General features: G+C 44.2%; 1 protein-coding gene across 12 annotated transcripts in view; it reads left to right on the top strand.

Annotated features, from left to right (window-relative positions):
• Positions 1 to 22,410, top strand: part of HDAC4 (histone deacetylase 4) — a 261,962-nt gene that overhangs the window by 37,523 nt on the left and 202,029 nt on the right. For 3 of the 12 annotated variants that reach the window (XM_063342469.1, XM_063342470.1, XM_063342464.1), the window contains exon 1: positions 21,172 to 21,296. The exons of 2 other annotated variants lie outside the window; for them this stretch is intronic. In XM_063342469.1, coding sequence (XP_063198539.1) covers positions 21,188 to 21,296 — 109 coding nt within the window. In that variant the 5' untranslated portion in view covers positions 21,172 to 21,187. Of the gene's footprint in view, positions 1 to 7,655; positions 7,703 to 20,413; positions 20,534 to 21,170; positions 21,297 to 22,410 lie in introns of those variants that run through there. 7 more of the 12 variants (XM_063342472.1, XM_063342471.1, XM_063342467.1 and 4 more) reach the window with 4 other exon arrangements.

The raw sequence follows: 22,410 nt of genomic DNA, 5'->3' as shown, positions 1-22,410 counted from the left end.
GTTTATTTGTTGAGAGATCAGAGGGCAGGTTTTTTTCTTACTGCTTCTGTAAAGTTGGTTTCAGTATTTTTGATCAATCAACAATTCTTCAGGCAGAGAAGTGTGGTCTGTTTTTTCTGGTGATTTTAAGAGAATCCATTGAGAAGGATTTTTTTGCTATTCTATTTCAGCATTAAAAACTTACACTTTCTAGTTAAACAGACTTCCCCCTCTCCTTTAACTGTTGACCTTTGTTTTTTGCTAGCTATAAAAAGAAATGTCTTAGTTTAAAACTTTTTTCACACTAGTGTGCTCCTGTTCCATAAAATGTTTGAGCTGCTCTTGTAGGAAGACATAAAAGCCTGAACTAGACCAAGCTAACACTCTTTCTCTTCTGTGGTCAAAAAATAACCCAGAAGGATAAAAATACCAGAGCCCATACACCGAACTCTGATATTCCATCCAAGTATTGAATCTTTGACGTTTGTCTCTTTAGAAAAATCTCTGAAACTTCCAAGTACTTGGTTTGTTCTAAATAAGGTACCACCGGTCTCACACAACCTTTGCCAGGAGAAGGCATGCAATCCTTGCAGCTTAACAAACTCAGAAGCAGGGCTTTGGCATCTGTTCCCCACTAGCAGCAAGTATCTGATTGGCATTAGATTATTTTTTTTTTTCTTTCCAGCAGGTGGAAGGCCTGTTTTGCAGGCTCGTAACTCTTTGACAGTTTTATCGTGATGGCTTCTTGGCAGGTAGGGGTGATGCTGTTCATTCAGTCTGCCTTAAAGATTCTTGGTTTGTGTTTTTTTTTTTTTTTTTCTTTAAAATGTAGCTTTCTGGAGTAGCTTTTTCAAATAGGTGATAGGACTTCTGCCTCTGGTTTACTCCTTTGTATCCAGAATTGCAGCAGGTAGAGCCAACGACGAGCTTGACGGGTCAGGACACCTTAATTGTCACCTCTGCCTCCCCCAGATGCGTTTGAGACAGAGTGATATGAAGAAATACAGCATCAGTTTATGTTGAGAAAGGTTTGGGAACTCTCTGAATTAGTTTTCTCTTCTGTTTTCTTTTGCACGGGGAAAGGTAAGCGCGTTAGTTCTGTTCAGGCAGTAGCTCCTTGTGACTTCCGAAGTCTGTCTAAAAGAGCTGCTGTGTAAAAGCTCTCCTTTTAATTTTTTTTTTATCACGTTTGTCACGCAAGACCTCAGCTTGTTGTTTTTAGCACTTCACCAAAGCGCTTTCTAACAGGGTGCTTGAAGAGAATTCCTCCTCCTCCACTGATTAATTTCTGGCATGGAGCATGAAATAGCTCTTGCGTCAATAAATCGTCACAACCTTTGCCTGTCTCAGTCAGCGTAAATACAGTTGGACTCTAACATGCCTGAAAGTAGGCCAGAGGTTGCTAATTTTGCAGCTGCAAAGTGGTCAGGTCCAAGACGGGATGCTTGGTGGGATATCAGAGCTGCTGCATTTCAGGTTACAAGTTGGGCCTCTCTTTCCCCTGTTAGCTTCTTAAATTCTTTAATTGTATTTTATATTAAAAAAAATGCTGTTTTACAACTACCTTAGAGGATAACGTTTTTAGGCACATTTGTGTTATTTACTAGAACAAATGTGTGCGTTTTTAGAGCTATGAACAAATGCCTTTCTCATCATACCTCCCTTGCTTGCGTTATGTTTGCGCTAGTTATGAAATGAAGATCGCAGCCTGTGTGACCCTGGTACTTGAGGCTTTGCTGGTTTTCTTCGGTGACCCTGGCTGCTCCTCACATCTGCTTACCTCTTGCTGGCCTGGTCTTTGTCAGTTGTTTCGCAGCTCGGCTGTTGCAGTCCTCTGTTCCCAGACTACCTGTGGGTTATCACTTCAGAGATCATAGAATCACAGAATGGTTCGGGTTGGAAGGGACCTTGAAGATCATCCAGTTCCAAACCCCTGCCCTGGGCAGGGACACCTCCCACCACACCAGGTTGCTCAAAGCCCCATCCAGCCTGGCCTTGAACCCCTCCAGGGATGGGGCATCCACAGCTTCTCTGGGCAACCTGTTCCAGTGCCTCACCACCCTCACAGTAAAGAATTTCTTCCTAATCTCCAATCTAAATCTCCCCTTTTTTAGTTTGAAACCATTACCCCTTGTCCTATTGCTCCATTCCCTCATAAAGAGTCCCTCCCCGTCTCTCCTGTAGGTCCCCTTTAGGGACTGAAAGGCTGAAAGCCAAGCTCAGAAGAGCATCTGCAATGGTTGGTGGCCTGCTTCATACTCTCTATCTTTAGGGATGCTTCTGAGTCAGTCCGAGACCTCTTTTCACTCCTTCACCTTTGGTCACTTGGGAAGGCTCATCTTTGAGCTGGTTGCTCGGGCTGATTTTTTTTTTTTCTTATGGTAATTCTGCAAAGCAGAACTAGTGTTTGCTTTTGTCAGGGAGAATATGGATAGCATTGCACAAAAGAAGGGGATGTTTTGGAGATAATTGCCCAAAGTAATTAGGCAACAGTCATTTGATCTTTAGATGGTCTAGCAATTGGATGAAAGAAGCTTTCTACAAAGCCATTTGCTTGAAGGACAGTTGTTGTGCAAACCGGGTGCTGAATGCTTGAAGAGATGGAAGGTAAGAAACCTGGCGAATGACTTAGCAGATTTTAAAGACAAGGTAGAGCTTAATTTTTGGGAAATGTAGTGTCTGTATTTATTAGGTAGGAGGAAGAAAACTTGGATTTAATTGCCAGGATGACAGCACATTTCAAGTGCACCAGTCACTGCGATCTGTACGCCTGTCTCAGTTCAGAGATCCAGTTGCAAAGCTGGTCTCAAAAATAATAAAAAGTACATCTGAACAGTAAAGCAAATACTCATCTTCAAGTTGCTCTCCTATTGCAAAAAGCTGTGCAAGGTGGTTTCGGAGGGGTTTTGTGTGTGTTTTGTTTGTTTGTTTGGTATCCTTCTCTGCAACAAGTTTACTATTAGCAGTAATCAGGGTGTACTGAGTGTGGCCCACGCATTGCTGCGTGCCTTGTGACAAGCCACGGCAGTGGCAGGATAAGACAAGTTGTGCCGCTCAGATTGTTGGGGTGCTGCAGACGCCTGCAGGTCGGTGTCAGTGTATGGCAGTGGCTGATGGAGCTGCCTCTCTGCTGGAGTAACGCGCTCAAGTCATCGCAAAAAATGTCAGTAGCTTATCGACAGCATTCCTCCCAACTCCCCATAAAGCAGGAAAAGAGCAAAGCAAAGATGTGAGGTGTTTGAAGTGACTGAATACCACGAAATGTTGTCCTACTGATAAGGGACACTAAAGAAACATGATGGACTTAAAGACCTTTCCCCCCTCCCATGACGGAGTAGCTGCAGTCTAACACTTCAGACTCAGTCTTCTTGCTGCGTTTTGATTCTTGTGGAGAAGCTTGAGGGAGCTGCTGAAGAGGCCGAAATGATATGTGTGCAGCTGCTTGTTAGTGTGAACCGGAGGTTGGGATGCAACCTGCTGGTCCCCAAAACTCCAATGGTTTCTCCTTGGAGAATGCCTTGATGAAACAGCCTGCTCGGTCTTTCTGGAAGCATCTTCCTCCTCCCATGTGCATCACTAGCACCAATGCCCTGCATCTCCCCTGCCTGTAAATTGGGTAGTTGATGGACCAAATGGCAGAGAAATGTTAAGAATATTTCTAAAGTTGAGATGCATTTTTTTTTTAATGTATTCTCTTAAACTGTATCTAAATACAAACAAAAACTGCTGGTGGAGGGGTAGGGGAAAAATTCTTAGACATCCCACTCCTGGATGAAAACTTTTGAAGTTATTTTTGCCAATTTTGAGGAACCTGCTGTAGCTGCAATCAAACAAACTGTTTCTCAATAAACTTCTGCAAGTATTCTTTCTGTCCTTTGAAAAACAATCAATCTGTCGATCCTAATGCCCATGTCAGCCTACTGCAGGCGGGAGGAAGCCTGAAAGGGCAGGCCTTTGTGTGATTTGTGTCTTTAAATACTTTTGGAGATATAATACCTGTCTATTTGATGAGAAAACTGCCCATTTAAAGTTGACTTTCCAGAAAGGAAAGCCTGATTTGTTCTCAGCCCCAAGCAGAGATTTGACAAGCTCTGTGTTTTTTAGTACAGGATCAATCATGTGCCAAGTGTTGGAGCTGCAGCATTAATGTCTCCTCTTATCTTTAGTTGTAAACTAATATTCATAAAGAGATTTACATGTCTTGGTCAAGTTTAATGGATAATATGTGCAGTGAATAATTCCCCCCTCCCCTTTTCCCATTAGAGCTTGAGGCTTGAGAATTAAAATATTTCTTTAAAAATATTTCCCCTTGTAGTTTGTTTATTGCTACATCTGAGATGTGCCTGGTGGTGCCAGAGAAGCCACAAGATGTTGAAAGTTGCAGGAAAAGGCAGCGGTGGTTGTATCAGTGTGGCTTTTCGGCAGCTGCTTGCCCATACCCATGTCGGTGTGCAGACCGCATGGACTCTTTGTTATTTTAATTGTAAAGTCAGATGGTGGCATTTATGCTTTTGTGCTGTACCTATAGTGGGAATCTGTGCCTAGTCTGAATTGGAGGATCTTGGCAGAAAGTGACTGCTTAGGAGTATATGATGCTGTTAGACAGCAACAAGGCTGTTTTGAGTTGATTCAGGGGTGTGGGGTTACGTGCAATTATGTGTGCGTATATACGTGTGTGTATATGTCTATCCTAAATCTGCCTTGGTTACTAAACCGTGAATTTGTGAAGGACTTTTTGTTGAAGTTGGCTATGGGGCCATCTTTTGGTTCAGATACCAGCTCCGCAGAAGGTGCAGATCAGATCCTGTTCGCTAGCATGTGTGACACTGCTGTGTTGTCACTTGTCTGTCCAGCCTCCTACTGTTGGTGGAGAAAGTTTATTCCTTAGGGGTGTGTTAGGCTCGGGCTCTGCTTTTCTGTGGCCTGATGTTGGATCGGGGTGTTGTAGCTTGCTTGTCAACACACACAGACACACTCTCTCTCTCTCCCTGTTTCAGGTGTCTGACATACCTTTAAATAAATGGGGTATCAGCCTGCTGTGGTATAGATGATAAATGATGTTGTGCTAAAGATGGGTTGTGTTTCTAATTGCTGAGTAAAGCTGTGTGTTAAATCAAGGTGTGCTTTGCCTTTCCCTGGGAATTGATCGCTGAAGAGATGGAGATTAAATACGTTAATCAGGCTGGGACATGGCATGGTTGTTTACCTCCATGGAGGTGAGGGCTGGTTCTGGGAGCTTTCTGGGCTGCTGTTTGAGCAGTGGAAGGTGCCCAGCACTGGCCATTACACATTCATGTCTGACTTTCTTTGTGCCTGAAGTCCCAAGAGGGGCCTCTGAGAAGTTGCTGCCCCGTCTAATGGCTGCTGCAGTATCAACTTCACTGGTGCTTGTTCCTGGAGCATCCAGCATGCTGGTAGTGCCCCATCACAGCATGCATAGTGTGGCAGGATGAATCTAGTAACATTTTTGTAAATTTTTGGGGTTGGCCACCTAGACACCATCTAGAGAAACGCCAGCCTTGGTAAGACTTAGGCTGGAGAAGCGAGTTAAAACTGGACACAGGCAGTGCAGCCTTTGCCTGGCCAATGAGTTGGTAATGCATTTGCTCTCTGTGCCTTGGTCTCAGGGTAAGGGTAGGTGACACTGCTGCTGAGTAGATGCTTTCATTGAAAGCCAGTCCTTATTTGCCTTGCTGTTGTCCTGTTAAGGTTACAATATCTGTCAGACCCTCAGCAGCCCTTCATCAATGCCGAGCTGTAAGGAGGGCAGACCACAGCAGCCCATGCGCTGGCTGGGACTTTTAGCAGGAGCAAGGGGGCCTTGTAGCCTAAAACCATATCGGTTTCCTTCCTTCTGGAAGGAAGTTTAAAATAGCTTCATATGGGCACTAGAATTCCTTCTTTCCTGCTTATTTTGGTTTGTATTTTACTGTTGAGGCTGCTTTCTTCATGAGAGGCTGGCTGGAGAATGGTTGTTCAGAAACCGCCAGTCAGGAGAGTCGGATTTTTATTTTTTTTTTTTTTTTTTTTAGCTGTGGGAGCCTGACTCTGCTGTGTGCTGAGCCCTCCCTCCTGGGGAAGGTGAGGGGGGAGCAGGGCTGGCCTAAAGGAGGGTGCTTGCCCTGCTGCGTTTTGCTTTTTCAGCTCCTGAAGCCTACAGAGCTCTGCAGAAGGAGCTTGGTTTTTATACTGAAATAATTACGCATGTACTTGGTTTAGACACACATGCACTTGTGGCTTTAGCAAGCAAAAGTATGAGACGTGGTTGTGTTGAAAGATAACTTTGATTGTGCTTAGAAACTCCTTTTCTTTTCTTGCAAGAAACAAGTGTGGGACTATTTCTTTTGAACTGTAGTGGCTTCCCCCTCCCCAATATCTTAAATTGGAATTATTTTGCACTAAGAAGTAGTAAGTAGTGTTTAGAAGCTGTTGTCAGCGAGATTGTAACAGGCTTTTATTTTGAAGGAGGCGGAATGCTCGGTATTCACTCTTAACTTATTTTTTTTTTTTCATCTGTTTTCCCGCAAGGCTACATTTTCGTCATGTGTATGAGCCTGACTGTTTTTGTCACATTCACAAGTTGTTACTAACATCCTGGTTTGTTAATATATTCTTTGTATTGGCAAATTTTAAATGATTTATCAGCTTGGATCCCCTTTATTTACCCCTCTGCCACTTCCAAGTTGGTAACTTTGCTGACTAAACTGTGCAGAGGATGCCTTTGTGCAGAGTGATGATGTGGGGAGGAAAACTCAAACCAGGGTGTTTCTCCTCCCTTCTCCTCCCAAACTGAAACTAATGGAGCCTGCTGGACACTTCCACTGATTGCTCGCTGATTCCTTTAATTAGAAAACTTGTGACTCGGAGCTTCCACATAACCTGATTCATGTGTTAGATGCAGCCAGAGCTATTTGAGCTGTGGTGCTCTTCGACACAACTGAGGCAGGCGGCCCTGCCCCTGCTAGTGAACACGGGGCTGCATGCACCCATGCTGGTCTCCAGACTGTAGTTTCAGCTCCAGCCCTTTTTTAGATACCAAGGAAATAAACTCAAGTGTGTGGGTTTCCCCTGACCCCTGGTATTGGACTTGTTAAAATGCTGCTGTGGACCTCTTTCTAGGATAACAAATCTAATTACGGATCAGTCTCTCATCCCAAGCATCACATGCTCACAGGGCTTTCTAAAACGTTGCGCAGATTCTTCAAACCACTGACCTTTGCAGAACGCCCTTGGCTGCGCCAGCAGAGGAGCGTGCTGGCAGCTTAAAGATGTTTTGTCTGACATTTGAGCAGAAGTGAAAACTTATTGCTGGTGGAAACAGATGAGAGGGCAGAAAACACAACGTGTGCCGAGGTTTTGGATGCCTGGCATTGTCTGATGCTGAACGGCCATGGCAGTTTGTTCTGTGTTGAAAGGTGAAGTTAATGTTGAAAGCTCAGGGGGTTGAGCGTAAATTGGGCGGTCTTTGTGACAGCTGTGTCATCAGCCGTGGTGTGCTGGCCCTGTGCAGCTCTTTATTAATTGGACTGTCCTATAAATAAGCAGTTGTACACAGCCTTACACACGCAACTCTTTGCAATGCTGCCGTGCCGTAGCAGAGCAGCCAGATGTCACAACTCGCTCCTGATTGCTCTCAGGCGGTGAAGCTACGGGAGGAAAACACCTACAGCTTGGGAAGACACAATAGCTGAGTGGAGGGAGCTGGGGGTGATGCATGTGAAGGGTATGTGATTTGTGATACCGGAGGCTTAAAGGCAAAAAATAACATCATTTATAATAGTAAAAGTGAAGGCTTCTGCACTACGCCTTTGCATTCTGCCAGTGTGTAATGAATGGAGGAGTAATTTGCTTACAGATGACAAGCAGGAATGAATAACACTTAAAATTTTGGTGCTGAAGAAGCAGTGTTTTCGTCCAGGCCTCCGAGAGAGTCAGAGCCGTGTAGCCCATTTTCTCACAGCATCGCTTGCTGCTCTAAATAAAAATGCCAGGAAGCATAAAATAAAGACTCTCTCTGCATCCCTCATCCTCCCCATGGAGTTTACTGTTCTGCTCTTGGCGTGCTCAAGGACTTGTTATGACTGGAGTCGTGTGCTGATTTTTTTTTTGAGAGGACCCTTTTGCTCCCTGTCCTGCCCCATCCCCATCAGCAGGAGGGAGGTATTCAAAGAACAGTCCAGTGCTTTGAACTTCTTGACCAGCTATAAACATCTCATCAGCGTGGGCTAGGAGATGAGGTAGGCACCATGTCTTACTAGGAGCGAGTTAAGCTACTGCAAGCAGGAGTTCAGTTCAGCTGGAGGATAACTGAAGTGAGTCAAATTAGATGTTAATTTATCCACACCGAAATGTGAAGGTGTTTCTCCTTTTGGCTAGCGGGTGGTTGCCCTCTTTCCAATGTGACAGCTTCCCCTGGGAGTGTGTTGGGTGTTTCTGTCTTTAGCATGAATGTTTCACAGAAAGCTGGATCCATTGCGGGTTTTGCAGTCGAAATAGCGTAAATGCAGCTTTGCTTGCTGACACAAGGTATTGGGAACTCGTTGTTAATTTTTTTCCTAGTCCAATAACAGGTTTTTACCCCAATTACAAATTTTGTCTTGCCAAACTACCAAAAAAACCAGGCTACCTTTGAGTAATACACCCAACCACTAGGATTTCTGAGATTTGTAAGAAAGCTCTTGCAGTTAAATTGTTTTAGGTGTGTGATGTGACCCTGATATGTTTTAATAGATGGCCATGTAAAGAACTTTTGAAGTTGAAACGGAAGAATAAATACATTAATTTTGGTGCTTAAAGAACAAGAGCAAAGCTGGGGTAGCTCGGGATGGGGATAGGCTACGTGCTGGGGTAAGGAGCTGCCATCCCTTGTGGTCTCCTCTGAACAGCACTGGGGCTGTTGGCTACAGCAGCCCTGCCTTTGCTCCTTGCTGTTTTCATGGAACCTCCTTAGGAGACCTTAAATATCTCAGTGTTTGCTGTTTTGTAACGGGAGGTGGCATTGCTTTATTTTCTTCTGTGGTTTTTTTTTTTTTCCTTTTCCTTTCTGTCTTCCCCAAGCTGCTGCTTTGAGTACTTCTTCCTGGGCTTGCTAAGAACCTAGTCCAGTGTGGAAACATTCAGAGGGAAAAAGCACCTCATGGTGAGAAGTTGAATACACCTAGTACTGTCTGTATGTTCTGAGATTAATACTATTAATTGCTCGCTTGGTGCTTAATGATAAACTTGTTAAGACATGGCCAGAAGTGATTCTCTTTCACTGGTGAAGTATTCTTTTTGCTTTTGTGTTTGCCAGAGCTGGCAGCAGATGCTTGTAGTACCTGAGGGATAAGCGTCTTGAAAACTATGGTATTTTGGAGTATTTTTCCACTGGTCTGCCCATGACTAATGCCTTCAACATTTCCGAGGTCGTCTATATACCACATAATGTAAATGTGTGGAGATTTATGTAAGAAGGTGGGGAGAAAAGCCAATAACTGGCCTATGGAAATCGGAAAGCATTAAGGTGATATCCATCAGTGCTTTCATTATTTTGATATTTGGCTCCAACAGAAATGTTACTAACCTCCTACTTGGAGAGGTCCCATCTGCAGGGAGTTTTGGCAGGCGTTTCCCAAACAAAGCATGGCCATCTTGTACCTGCTCTTGTTGGTTCGGTTCAGATATCCGGGCTACCTGTAGGCTCTTAGGGCCTGTAGATACTAAGATATTTTGGTAGAGACAGGGTAGAGAAAATCTTTTCTTTTTAGAAAGTTTTTGTCTGTTCTAATGATTAAAAGTTAGATGCCTGCAAGCCTGGCAGTAGATAAGCACGTGAAGGGAGTCAGTTTGCTGCATTTGCATGAGCCCCTTTTAGTAGGGTGTATGGACGAGGAGTTGCTTGCAACGTGATTCACTGAAATTTTAGGTATCAAAGGGATACGCATCCTGCAGAATTTCCTGTGAGTGGGCTTATGCAAAGAAAAATGATAATTAGTTCTTGTAAGTGCTTGTGCATGATACACAGTTAAATGCTTCATGATAAGAGTCTGGATTTATGCCACCCGTGCTGTGGGTTAGGCCTCCTTTTCTCCATGTGAGACCTGTGGATCCCCTTAAGGGTCAAAATTTACACCCTTGAATTGTTGTGAGAGTTACTCTGCCTCTTTTATTCTTCTTGTGCAAAGCGGGTCCCCTGGTTGCTTCTTTTAAAAACAACTTGTGGTGATGAGGTTGCCGTGGGCCAAAACAGGAAAGTGCCTATTGGAATTGGTCTTTATGGAAGCTATAATTCCATTATGGAGAGTGTTGTACTTGAGCAGACTGAAGGCATATCTAGTCCAGTGTCCTGCCTGACAGCGAGCAGTAGGAGATGTTTAGGACTGCTAAGAAAGAAAACAGAGAACCCAAGGTGATCAGTAATGTAACATATTACATTAGATGAGTATATAGTTCTTGCCATTATGGTGCCTGAGAACCTGGATGTTTTTGCTGGCCTGAATGCTCTACCTGTGCTTTGCAGGACATGGACGTATGCAAAAGTGCAGGTGAAGAAGGCCATGCTGACAACTTAAATTTGCAGTGGGAAGCCTAGGGGTAACTTGCAGTTTGGGGTCACTTGCTGCATGTTCTAACCATGGAAAATATTTTGTGGATGTGATTTTCTGTGAATATGGGATTTGTAAATGATTCAGAGTTGTTCCAGATGGAACTGGAGCATCCTGAAGCAGAGGACCATCACAAGCTGTGTAATTTTGCAGCTCTTGGGTTGTTCGTTCCTGTGTTGTGTTTTGGGCAGGGGGGTTTCATTCGAACTGATAACTGTGGGGTTGGGGGATAAAATTGCAGGTTTGAGCACATCATTTAGAAGCTTCAGAGATGGCATTGTATGTTACCATCACTCCACGACTGCATTATTATATCCTGTTTCTGAAATGCAGCATACTCAGATGCAGCTGTTCCGTTGCATCTTGCAGCGTTGAGGGAGGAAGCACGTGGAGGCATGTTCTGGAAATAAATCGGTAATCTGTGCTGATAAGGTATGCTGCTGCTTTTGCGTAGTGAAGACGAGACTGAAACCTCACCAGCGTGTGAAGATACACCTGTATTCAGCTGAATCAGCTTTATAATAACTGCACGACTTCCTGAATTGCTGCAGAGGAAGGATGTGCTGTTGACTCAGAAGAAAGTTTATAACGTGTGTCTAGGGACAAGGTCAGCAAAATAAGTGTCTGATTTTGAAAATGACACATTTGCCATATGCTCTTAAGACTGAGTCACCATGACAGCAGAAGTCACTTAAAAGTACCATTGGCTGTAAAAAATAAATAAAAATCATTTAACAGACCCAAATTAGAAGATGGAGTGGGGACACGAGCAATGTAGAGTTGCATTTCATTAGATAACCGTACCGTGACAAGGCAGAGTGGAATTTGTGTTTGCATCATTAAATTTGGCACTTGCTTACCTAACTGTTTCACCCGGTTGTAAACTTGTGTGTTCCCTGTGGCTTGTTCCTGTAAACTTCGCACAGCTGCAAGTGCTGTTATGTGCAGATTCAATTTCTGAACTGGACTGTGAAATGGAATATTTTCTATACAGATTTAAAGAACTCCCCAGATCAGTCTTGCTTTTTCCTTTGAAAACTGCTCGTTTGTCTTCGCCTTTGTCTGCCTCAAACACGCCCATGTGTGTGGCATAGCTTAAATTTTTATGAACAAGAATGTAAACAACAAATCCGCACAAGACTTGCAGAAGAACTCCGTAGCTCTGGTGCATCATCTGTTTGTTATGTAATCTGATATAATGGAAGCAAAATAGAAACCAGATGTCAAGGCAGAGCAATTACAATTTTTCATCTGTGAGTATTACAGTAAATGTACTTTGTATTCCTTCCCCCCCCCCCCCCGAATACAGAGTTTTATTTGGTGGGGGTGGGAAAGTACTGCAGGGGACTTCAGAGCTCTCAGCATGGTTCTTGCTTAAAGACTTTGTTATTCTGTACTTGTGTTCTTTCACGTAATTAAGGTCTGTGTGCTACTCCAGATCTGGGAGCTAGCGTGTTGCCAATTTAAAATGAGCTGGACGAAACTGCTTAGTCCCGGGAGACCACCTTTGCATGTCCGGCTCTATGGGTTATACGGTCAAGCTGCAGACTTTGCACTAAACGTAGTGTTCCAAGTGAAGCTGTTTTGCTTATCGTGCTTGATTAAGTTATGTAGAGAAAATCCTATCAAAACAGGTTTGGTGTAGACTCTGCTGTGGATTCTTTAGCTGAAGAAATACCTGGGAGGAGAGCAGACGGGAGCTGCAGTTAGTTCGTTTTCTCAAGTTTGCTGTGTGACTAGGAGGATAAAAGGGAAAATGGATAAATCATTGATCCTTTCCATTGGGGAAATGGATTCTTCCACTGGTATTTTATCCAAGAGGTTTATCTCTGCTGTCTTCCATTAAATAAGGCAACCCCTTGGTTGAAAGAGAAATCAATAAACATCTATTTTCATCTTCATATGCATCTTCACAAGTCGAGGCACGTCTATGATCTCACTGAGTGATAGCTGCCTTTAATTTTCCTCTTTCCTTCCCTCTTGTTTTTTAACCTCCTTGGTTTTTTGTTGCCAAAGATTTATTTTCTACCTTCTGTGTTGCCCTGTGTGGTTCAGCTCAGGCACCAGCAGTATCTTGGTGGAGGCGGCCACAGGGGCTGGCGATGCCATTTCTCGGTGGGAGCGGGAGGGTGCTGGGAGCTGTGTCGGGCACCCCGGCTGCATACCGCAGTCCAGCTTTGGCACCGCTGGCTTAGGGCTCCCCTCGGTGTGCTGTTTCACTGACAGCTGCGGGTTTGTTATAGATGAGACTTTCATGTTCTGCTGAATAAAAATCTTCCTGTTCTGCACCGACGGCTTTTTACTGAGTGGCTGCTGTGTAGCGTACCTTAGATGCTAAACAGGCCTTTACTTTCTGCGTCTCTGTGAGGAAGAATAAGTCAGAAATCTTTCATGAAGCTGGTATCTTCGTTTATCTATTAAGTACAGATAACTTCAAGTAACTCTTAAATCAGTTTTATGTTTGAGCCGAAGGAAGTGCTGGCAATGAATTAAAGATTCTTGCTCCTTTTAAAAAGCAAGTTTCTTCCTTGAAAACCCAGCAAAGAAGGAGGATCGGAGATCAATGTGAACACTTGCTGCCAGCCATTACAAATGGCATCCAATCCGTACCACCGCTCCTTTCAAGGACAGCCTGGAAAGAGGACTTGGGTTCATTATATGTGGTTACTGTTCGGCTTTACTAACGCAAAGTAATGACTGAATGATGAGCCTGGATAACGAATGCTGTATCTGAACTGCTGGAGAGGACAGAGGGGACTTCAGGACTTAGTGTAGTTTCACTTTGGTTCCAAGTATCCTGTGGAAATACTTATGTTTTTTATCCTGTGTTGAGTCTGTACTGAGTATGGCTTCTATGGAAGGGGGCAAACATTAAGGAAAGGAGGCTGGATGGAAATGCAAAAAAATGGTATGCGTGTTCCTTGTATGCTCTTCAGAAAAAAAAAGAAAAAAAAATCCTCTGAAAAAGTTATTTCATTGTCTCCTCTTGTAACTTGATTCTGATCTGAATATTTAGATTCAACCTTGAAATACTAATTTACAGTGTGGATTGTATTGTAACTTCGTATGGCCTGCCTTTTCTCTCCTGTTCTTTGGCCAGTTGTCTCCTGCTGTTGTCTCCAGTAAGGATGAAGTTTCATGATTGAGTCCATTCCCCTAAATTGGAGATACAGCTATTGAAGATACTTCCCCCCTCCACCCCCGCCCCCCCCCGAACAGTTTATAGAAATCTTTACAACTGCAGGGAAGTAGCAGTGCCTCTTGCACCTGTGAAGTCCTTGAGATGGCACTGAAGCCAGAGCTGATGGCAGTGTCAGGCATTCCCAGTCAGAATCGCTTCCTTTCTAAATGGAGACGGTGGAGCCCAGCCTGAGTACCCAGGGTCACCACAGAGAACATCTCCCCGGGTTAGGTACCGTGGACGTTTGGCCAGGTTGCTTACAAAGGCACCTTTCTGAAGGTAATGATGTTCTCCCCACGCTGGTGCTCTGCAAGGCCAGGAGATTGAGAAGCTCTGCGGCTTGGTCCATGTAAACACTTCTCGCGCCGTGCTGACTCTCATGTTATTGAAACTGGGACCTCTGGTAATGGGGCTTAAAACCAGAGAAATGCGTACCGGGAATGTTGGCCAGAGAGTGCTGGTAGAGAGAAATGACTTTTTTCAATGTAAGTCAGGGGAGGATTAGTTGTAAGAAGGAAAACAAGTCAGTCAATAGGTGTTGGGCTTGACTCCTCTGCTGTGGCACTGTCACAATGGTTGTCACCAGCTTCTGTGACCTTAATTCTCATCCCAGGGAACCTGATTGTGCGGCGTGTTTTCTGGGGACAAAAATACTAGCAATAGCGAGTCACATGTCGCCAGGAGCTCTTACTATAAAAACAGCAGCTCTGCTGAAAGCGACCTTCAGCATGGCTGCAAACATTCGCGGGGTTATTTTTAACCTGTCTGGGTAAATTTCCAATACAAATGCTGGTGCCAATCTGATGTGTATATGGTTTCCCAAATCCTTATCTTCTGCTTTCTAGTGCAGTGACGCATTGGATGGAACAGCCAGTTTCGGGGTTGGGTACAGCTTCGCTTTTGTGTCCGCAGTACCAGAGAGAGAGAAATACTTCAGCTCTGTTTTACTGCTATACAGAATATTTCAAAGGGATTTTTTTTTTAAGAGATGAGTTTTAATGATAACTGGTTTTGTTGTTTTTTTTTTTTTTTAAAGAAAAATACTTTTAACTAGGGTTTAAAAATAGTTGAAGTCTGTACTTTGATTAGGTTGCTCTGGCACTGACGTCAGCGTGCGACATTTATCTCTGTACGGATTTGTCGCCCTGTTGACTAACGCTGTATTTACACAAATGGGGATATTTCTGTCCACTGTGAGGGAAACATGGAACATCTCTGCTCAAGTTGTGTCCTTGCCCTTAGTATTCTTAGTCCGGCTTTCTCTCCTGCTGCTTGATTTTTATATTGGGATGGCAGCAGGGATTAAAAAAATCCATGTTGGAGGATAGAGTTTTAGGTATTTATGTTGTCGTGAATGCACAGGCAGTAGGAAGCAGGCTTGGTAGAGAAGCACGCTGGTAGAGCAATGCTGAATTTGACTTGGTATGTAACATAAGGTATGAGCCTATACGCGTCTTTACTGAATGGCTTCATTAATAGACAAGTAATGGATATTCTACAAACAGGAGTTAGAGAAAACATGTCTTGCAAATGTAAAATACAAATGAAAAGCAGTTAGCAGTTTCAGATCAGCAACATTTTGAGTGTAGCACCTGTATTTCTCTGCCATTTGTCACTTCACGTTTTTATTTAGCATAGTTGCTATAATTCACCCTTTTTTTTTTAAAGCTTTAATTATTGCCAAGTGAAAAAATCTCTTTTTATAAGGAGGCTGAACATAAAGCTGTTGATTTGTCAAATATTACTTGGATGTTCAGCTGCCGGAGCTTCTCAGAGCCTCTCTTCCCTCTCCTCAAAGCAACAATTAGGCCCATAGTCGTGCAGTTCGTGAAGCGACAGTGCAGCCCCCACATCAGCTCTGTCCATCAGGTCTGTATCTGCCCATGCTGTAAAACACCAACACCGCTTTCCCCGTGTCTGGCTGGTGTAATCCTTATCCCCAAGGGAGTAAGTCTGGCAAGGGTCCCTGTCTGGAAAAGAGAGTCCCAGCACCACCTTGTGTTGCAGAACTTCCCAGGGCTTGGAGTTGCCCAGCCGTGGCAGGTCGTCTGGCCAGGGAGCATGAGTGTTGGTGAAAGCGGAGAGAAAACCCCTCTCTCTTATCACAGCATCCTCAAATCTTGCTCTTTCTGACTGGAAGTGCGAATTCAGTAGTGTCTTAATATTTGCTGGTTTTTTTTTGGCATTGCCTTTCTGGTAGGGTGAAGGATTCAAAGTACCACCTGCTATTAGTTTGTGTAGGGTGAACTGGCAAAATGCTACTGTCGTCCAGAGTGAATTTTTCCCCTCCCAAACCAGACAAGACCGTCCTGTGTTTTGCACACGTGAACGTACAACCTCCAGTGAAAACAGGGAAGAGGGTGCAATTTGAGGGGATGCATTTGATCTGAGATAGCCAGCTGGTTTTCTGTCATTCTTATTTGTCCTATCCCCATACCTCTTTCTATCATATAAGATCTGAACTTTTGCAAAACAAAAGGAGACTGAAACTTGCATAAAAAAAGTTAAAAGTATTTATTAAAAATTCAAGGAAATTCATAGAATTTTACTTCTTTAAAGTGGTGTTGAATGATCTCCTATAATAACGTATGTTTGTTACCTGCTTGATCTTTAAGGGACATTTGTAGCTGGACTAAGAAAAAAAAAAAAGTCGAGGGAGGGAGTGTATGGTGGGTTGCTGTTGGAGGGAGATAATAACTCAAACTGCTGATCCAAGTGGGACAATTTTTTTAAAGCCGGTGTCTCTGGCGCATGGTATGTAAGGACTGTCAGGTTCTGCCTACTCAGACTTTAAGGAGAACATTAATTTTTCCAGCAGTCGGGTCTCCAGCTCTGTGTTTCGGTCTTTTGCCCTGTTCTGGACAGCCTCAGGAGAAAGCAAGCCCCTGTCCATGGGCGGCAGCTAAGAGATGCCATGGGCGGGAGAAGCTTTCATGTATGCATAATTGAAAGGTAATGGCATTATTTGAACTTGCATATGTGCCTTTTGTGTACGTGTTTGTGAGTTGCACTGTGGAAACATAGATATTAGTGGTGGTGAGTCTCAAAGATGCTTGTTGTTATGGGGATGCACTTGACATCTTTGTAACTTCTAATTTGTCCATGACACTGAGACAAAAATAAAGGGAAACCACTCGAAACTGTCTTGATTAAAGGCACTACAAATTATCTTGCAGACTTTGTCAGTTTATTATACTATTATATTACAGTGCTGCAATAGTTTATCTTCAAAGGAAATGTGGGTTTAAATCCATAAGCCTTTTCAGACCTACAAGGGAGGGGGTAGCTGATGTCTGCTTGCATCAGGAAGGTGTGACATTTGTTGCTGTCTCCTGAAGCTGTGAAATTAACTGTTTTCACTCCTACGTGATGGCTGCTGAATCATCATTTAGCGGATTAATTGCACTGACTTTTGCATAGGACTTTTTACCTGGGCCTTATCTTTTGACAGGAGGGAAAGGAATAAACAGAGCCTGCTGGTAGAGGACTAAATTTCAATGCTAGTTTCAGACAGTGGATAACGTGCTTGTGGAATATTTCCCCCAGATTTCATACTGGATGAAACCTGCTGGGTAAAATGCTGTTATCTCTGCTGCTAACCCTTACATGTTTGGGAATTTTTTTTCCAAATAGCAATTCTTTAACCTGCACTCACCTGCAGACTTGCTGCCACTGCTGAAAATGATGTTTTCTCTGTCAGCTGAAGCATGGCACAGAGTCAAGCTGATCATTTTGCATCTCACCCTGAGGCAGCTGCTGGTTTCTAAAGCTTTGTAATCTTTCCCTAAAACGCCGAGGGAGCTCAGAGGAACTGCTGTCTTGTGGCATCCATGCTGGGGAGGGGGCTCACTTTCACCATCTTACCGCCTTCCCTCCCAAAATCCAGCTTTTCCAGTATCCTGCTTGATAAGTATTTGGGTGAAGGCTGTAAGATAGTACGCCATTTTGGGGGCATTAGGCGGATTAGCGCAGTGGTAACTTTTTATCTTGCTGAGGAAGGGTTTGGGGTCTCATGTTCTGGATGGCTGTTAAGGATACGGGGCTTCCCACACCACCTCTTTTTCACTTGAGGATCTTTGTTCCTCAGCATGGCATCGGGTGGGCTTGCACAAGGTGGGGATGTAGTCTGTGCTTTAGATATCCATGGAATAGGAATATCCACCTGGAATAGGATGATTTTTGGACTGTGATGTATGCTGAGAGAGTATATTGGAGAGGCGTGATAAGGAGGGAATAGCTAGGGATATTCTGCCGTGAATTTTGGAAGATGAGGCAGTATGATCTTGGACCAGTGCTGGTTTAGGCTTTTGTACTGTTTTGCATCTCATGTTTTTTTTCCTTAGAGATATAATGTATTGCCCATATGTACAATCCTCACATTTATAAATTTCTTACTCTGAGCATTCATGGAGTGCAGATGTTCATAAAACAGACATTCATGTCTTGAAAACTCTCCTCGCCTGTGGTGAATGGGAAGCTTTCCCAGGTAAGCTAGAGCTCACTGTAGTTGGTGCCTGAATAAATGAACCTTTCATCATTTACGGGAGGAGTGTGTGTGTGTGGGAAACACCACCTTGCTGCGATGGATGCAAAGATCGCCTTCCAAATGTAGAGCACAGCGCAGGCGAATGCGGTGCTGCCGCCTCTGCTGCCGAGCTCAGGGGCATGAGCAGTTGGGAGCTCCCTGCAGCAACTCGTCGGGGCAGGTATCTGGAAAAGGATGTGGAATACAGCAATTTCTTGGTATCTGTGCAAGCAAATACAAGGGTCTGTCTGAATGGAACCAGTATCAGTGTCTAATGGGGTTTTCATGACAGATGGGAATTACTACTGCTGTTAAATATGCATATATATACAAAGTATGCATTGAACATGCATATATGCAGATATATAGAAATACATATATGCCTCTATGCAGATATATACAAATACATATATGCCTCTCTTGTGCAGAAACAAGCATTTTGTCTCTGTACCCCGTTTGCCCAGAGAGGGAGACAGCAGTCCACAGCAGCATGTGCAGGGACACCACCAGTTAAACAGAATGGCTCCTTTACATATAGATAATTGGCATGCAACCAGCCGGGACTGACTTCAGCTCGCTTCTTTTAAATGTAAAGGGGAAAAAAAGCCTCCTGGGCACTCTGTGTTCAGACAGGGGCTGGGGAGAAGTGAATGACTTCTCACCTGAGGCTGCAGCAAAATGTCCGTGGGGTCTGCAGAGTCTGCGTTATCTTGGCGGCCGAGTAGTTTATGACTCTTTGTGAAGGCGGCTTTCGGGCTCAGAGGGTGACACAATGGATATTTAGACATTTCTGTATCTGCTGTTTTAGTGCTGCCTGGCCAGTTGTGATCCTCTAGGTTTTAAAGCAAATGCTCAGATGAGAACCTTGCGGACCCCAGAAGATGTCAGGGGAGCGAATAGATGTTCCTGACTAATGCAGTGCGCTTAGTTTAGTTATTGTGTTTAAAATTGATGATAAATAGCCTCCAGCTTTTATGGGGGATTTATGAATGTTTAAGCGATCACACAGTCCCTGTAAAATAGCGTTCTTCACTTATCTGTTCAGAGGCACTTTGGTGTCACTCTGTCACTACTGATGGTTGGTTTGGGCGTTAGGCTCTGACCCATCATCTTCTCTATGGGGCACAGCCTTGCAATTCATCTCCGCTTTCCTCGTCCCATCTTGGAATAAGCTCCTGTTTGAAGGTGTTTACATTTGAACTAATTGCCAGAGACCCTCCAAAAATATTTTTTTTTCTCAGCTAAGCTAATGTAGTACGCTGCTTCCTCAACTTGAAAAGGTGAGTTTTCTCTAGCAACACTCAATATTAACCTTTGCATTTGGTTGTTTGCTACTGTTTGAATCTCTGAAAAGCTCTATGAAATAAACTTCTCAATCAGAGGTGGTCTCACAGGATAGAGGCAGGACTCGATTTAACTCTCTGGGATGGAATTCCAGTTTCAAGAAAGCAAAGGAAGGAGGTTCAGCCGGCTGTCTCTGCAGTGCCATTCCTTGAGCAGTGATGTCCGTGGGCTTTCCACCTCTTTCCCCTGAGGCGCTCTGCGGAGGCACATGGCTTTGGTGCCAGGGAGAGGTGTGATGTGCGTGCTTATCGCATTATGAATAGTTGTGGCTAAGGACAGCAAAGCTAGTCCATAAAGGTAGAGAAACGAGGTGTTAGAAGCAGAGCTGAACGGTGGTGTGCAGTGGTTTGTGTGTGTTGCAGCTGGCTTGGCAGCAGGTGTGTTCTGCACTTCTCCAGTCCTGAAAAAGCAGAGCTGAGTTATCCCAGCTGAAGCAGAGGGAGCTTGGGAGGAGGGGGGGGGGTATTCCTGAGCGCAGCATCCTGCTCTCAGCTTCAGTTGCAACAGAGTTATAGACCATATTGCTCAACAGGAGGCTAGCTCTTTAGGTAAGCATTGATTTTGCAATGCACAGCTAGCAAAATTAAACTGGGTAGATCACTGATGGGAACACAAAGGTTTGGTGGTGGTTCCCCCCGCCCCCCCTTCCACTGTCTTGTACCCGTGGATGAAAGTGAGTTTCAGGGCCCCAAGCTCTGAATGTGCGCTAACCAGGTTCCAGCCTTGGTTCTCTTCTCCCAGTTGTCATTAAATTTTAAAATTGAAAAGTGTTAAGGAATCTTCGTGCAGGGGACACACCTCATACCGTAGAGTTAAACTGAAGCTTTTGGGTCCTGCTCCAATGAAGCTCTGAAACTCTGGTCAACCGAAAAGACATGAAATGTGCCCTGGTTGATGCCAGATAAAGCACTTGAATGTATGGTGAGCAACTCGATTGTTTATTTTTCTCTACCTGTTTATAGCAACTTCACAGCCCTCCTTTGCTCTCATACAATCCTTGGAGAGTGTGTAGGGCAACGGCAGCAGAGGCAGGCGCTCTGCTGGGCTGTCCCTGCAGGAGGAGATGTGCCTCCAGCCCTTCCTCCTGCTCCTGGTGTGAGGATGGCAGTGGTGGTAAAGGCAGCTGCGAGCTCTCTGTCAAGCTTGCTGTGATAAATAGGTGCATGAAGACTTTTTTTTTTTCCTCTTCCACAAGCGGTTGGGGATGAAAGGGGAGTTGTCTGCATTTCATTTTGTTTGGGGACTGGCGTTAATTGCAAAGGCAGATTTAGCTCTGGTCTGTGCATATGTATTTCGGCAGTATATGTGCGCTGTCGCTGTAGCGAGTTGTGTTTATCATTTACCTTTGACCACCTCACCCATTGATCTCTGCCCGATCGCCAGCTATTTCTGATGCTCAGAGCCTGAGCAGCAGCAGTCCCCAAAGAAGGCTGTCTCACGCGCCGTGGTTCGTCTTCTTGCTGCCGGCATGGATTTTCCATAGTCTTAAGAAGTGAAATGCTTCTCTTGACGCTCAAGGGTTGGTCCTGCACACGACGGTTTAAGGCAGGCTGTTTTGCAGTGCCGTGGAGCGCGATGTTACAGTCCTACAGCACTGAGGAGAGAGAGCTGGTCAGCTTTGGACACGCTGCGTTTGCTTCCAGGGCACAATATAGCTGTGTCTTCTATGCAGAGATGCAGAAAGGTAAGGATAAATTTGCAGAAAACAATAACCTGTTAAAGTGAAAGTAATAGCTTTAAAAGAAATTGGACTGTCTTTTCCGAAAATAGGATCTGGATACCAAGTTTACTATCAAAATAGTCAAAAAGACTAGTGCAGATATGCTTAAATAAGGATTTATAGCGAGTGAAACTGAGAAAATTGGCATTATGTTTTTTCAAACCATGGAAGAATGGCACGGAAAAAAATTGCCGCTCTCGTCTGTGTCTGCACACAGCTGCACGCCGAGGCTTTGCAGCTGTATTTTCCGAACATCTTTCCAAAACTCACCTAGGGTTTCCAGTTAAAGACATTGCAGCTGCTAATGGTTCTGCCGGTTGATAGCAGCTGCTGTATTGACAAGTGCATTTTTATCAGGGGAGATGCCGATGGAGTGGAAATGAGCGAGAAACAACTGTTTATATAATCCGTGCCCTGTAGATCAATTACTGCAGAAACACGCTGTTGGCTTGTCTGCAGCAGGACGCACCTTGAACCGCACTCGCTATGAAGAGCTGCAACCCCGAGCAGCAGTGTCTTCTGAGAAGTGCCAGCCTGAGCCCCTTCGTGTTCTCCTGGTGCCAGCAGGGACCTGGGAAACGGCTCTTCTATGTGAGTGTAGTTCCCACAATCATCAACGCAGGTGCCACGAGAGTCTCTCTACTCCTGTTTGTTTGGGGGTTTGAAAAGTGCCCCATCCTTACCTGGAACTCTGCTGTACAGGGCTTCATGCATATGATAACACTTCCTTCTTATTTCTTACCCTAATTGCCAAATTGATATTCAAGCAACATAAATGATTTACCACCCAGAGCTCTTCTGGGACTCTTGTAGCAACTCTTATTCCTAGTACATCTAGAAAATTCTCTCCAGTTTTACGTTCAATATTCAGAGTTGGTGATTCTTTAAGTTGTGATTAAAACGGCATGTGTCAGGAACATGCTGGAGGTCAGCTCTGGAGATACGTTTCTGCATGGCGGTCACAATTCTTGCATAATTTAAGTGGTTGAGATGTTTTTAATCAGAATTGTTGACAAGCATGCAAAAAATAAACAAACCGGTACTAAGAGTTTCAGCTACGCAAAGTACAGAGGAGTCA

The sequence above is a fragment of the Chroicocephalus ridibundus genome, chromosome 7 (genome assembly GCF_963924245.1).
Source record: "Chroicocephalus ridibundus chromosome 7, bChrRid1.1, whole genome shotgun sequence".
Lineage (NCBI taxonomy): Eukaryota > Metazoa > Chordata > Aves > Charadriiformes > Laridae > Chroicocephalus > Chroicocephalus ridibundus.
The sequence above is the reverse complement of the archived record's forward strand: the minus strand, read 5'-3'. Positions and strand labels throughout refer to the sequence as shown.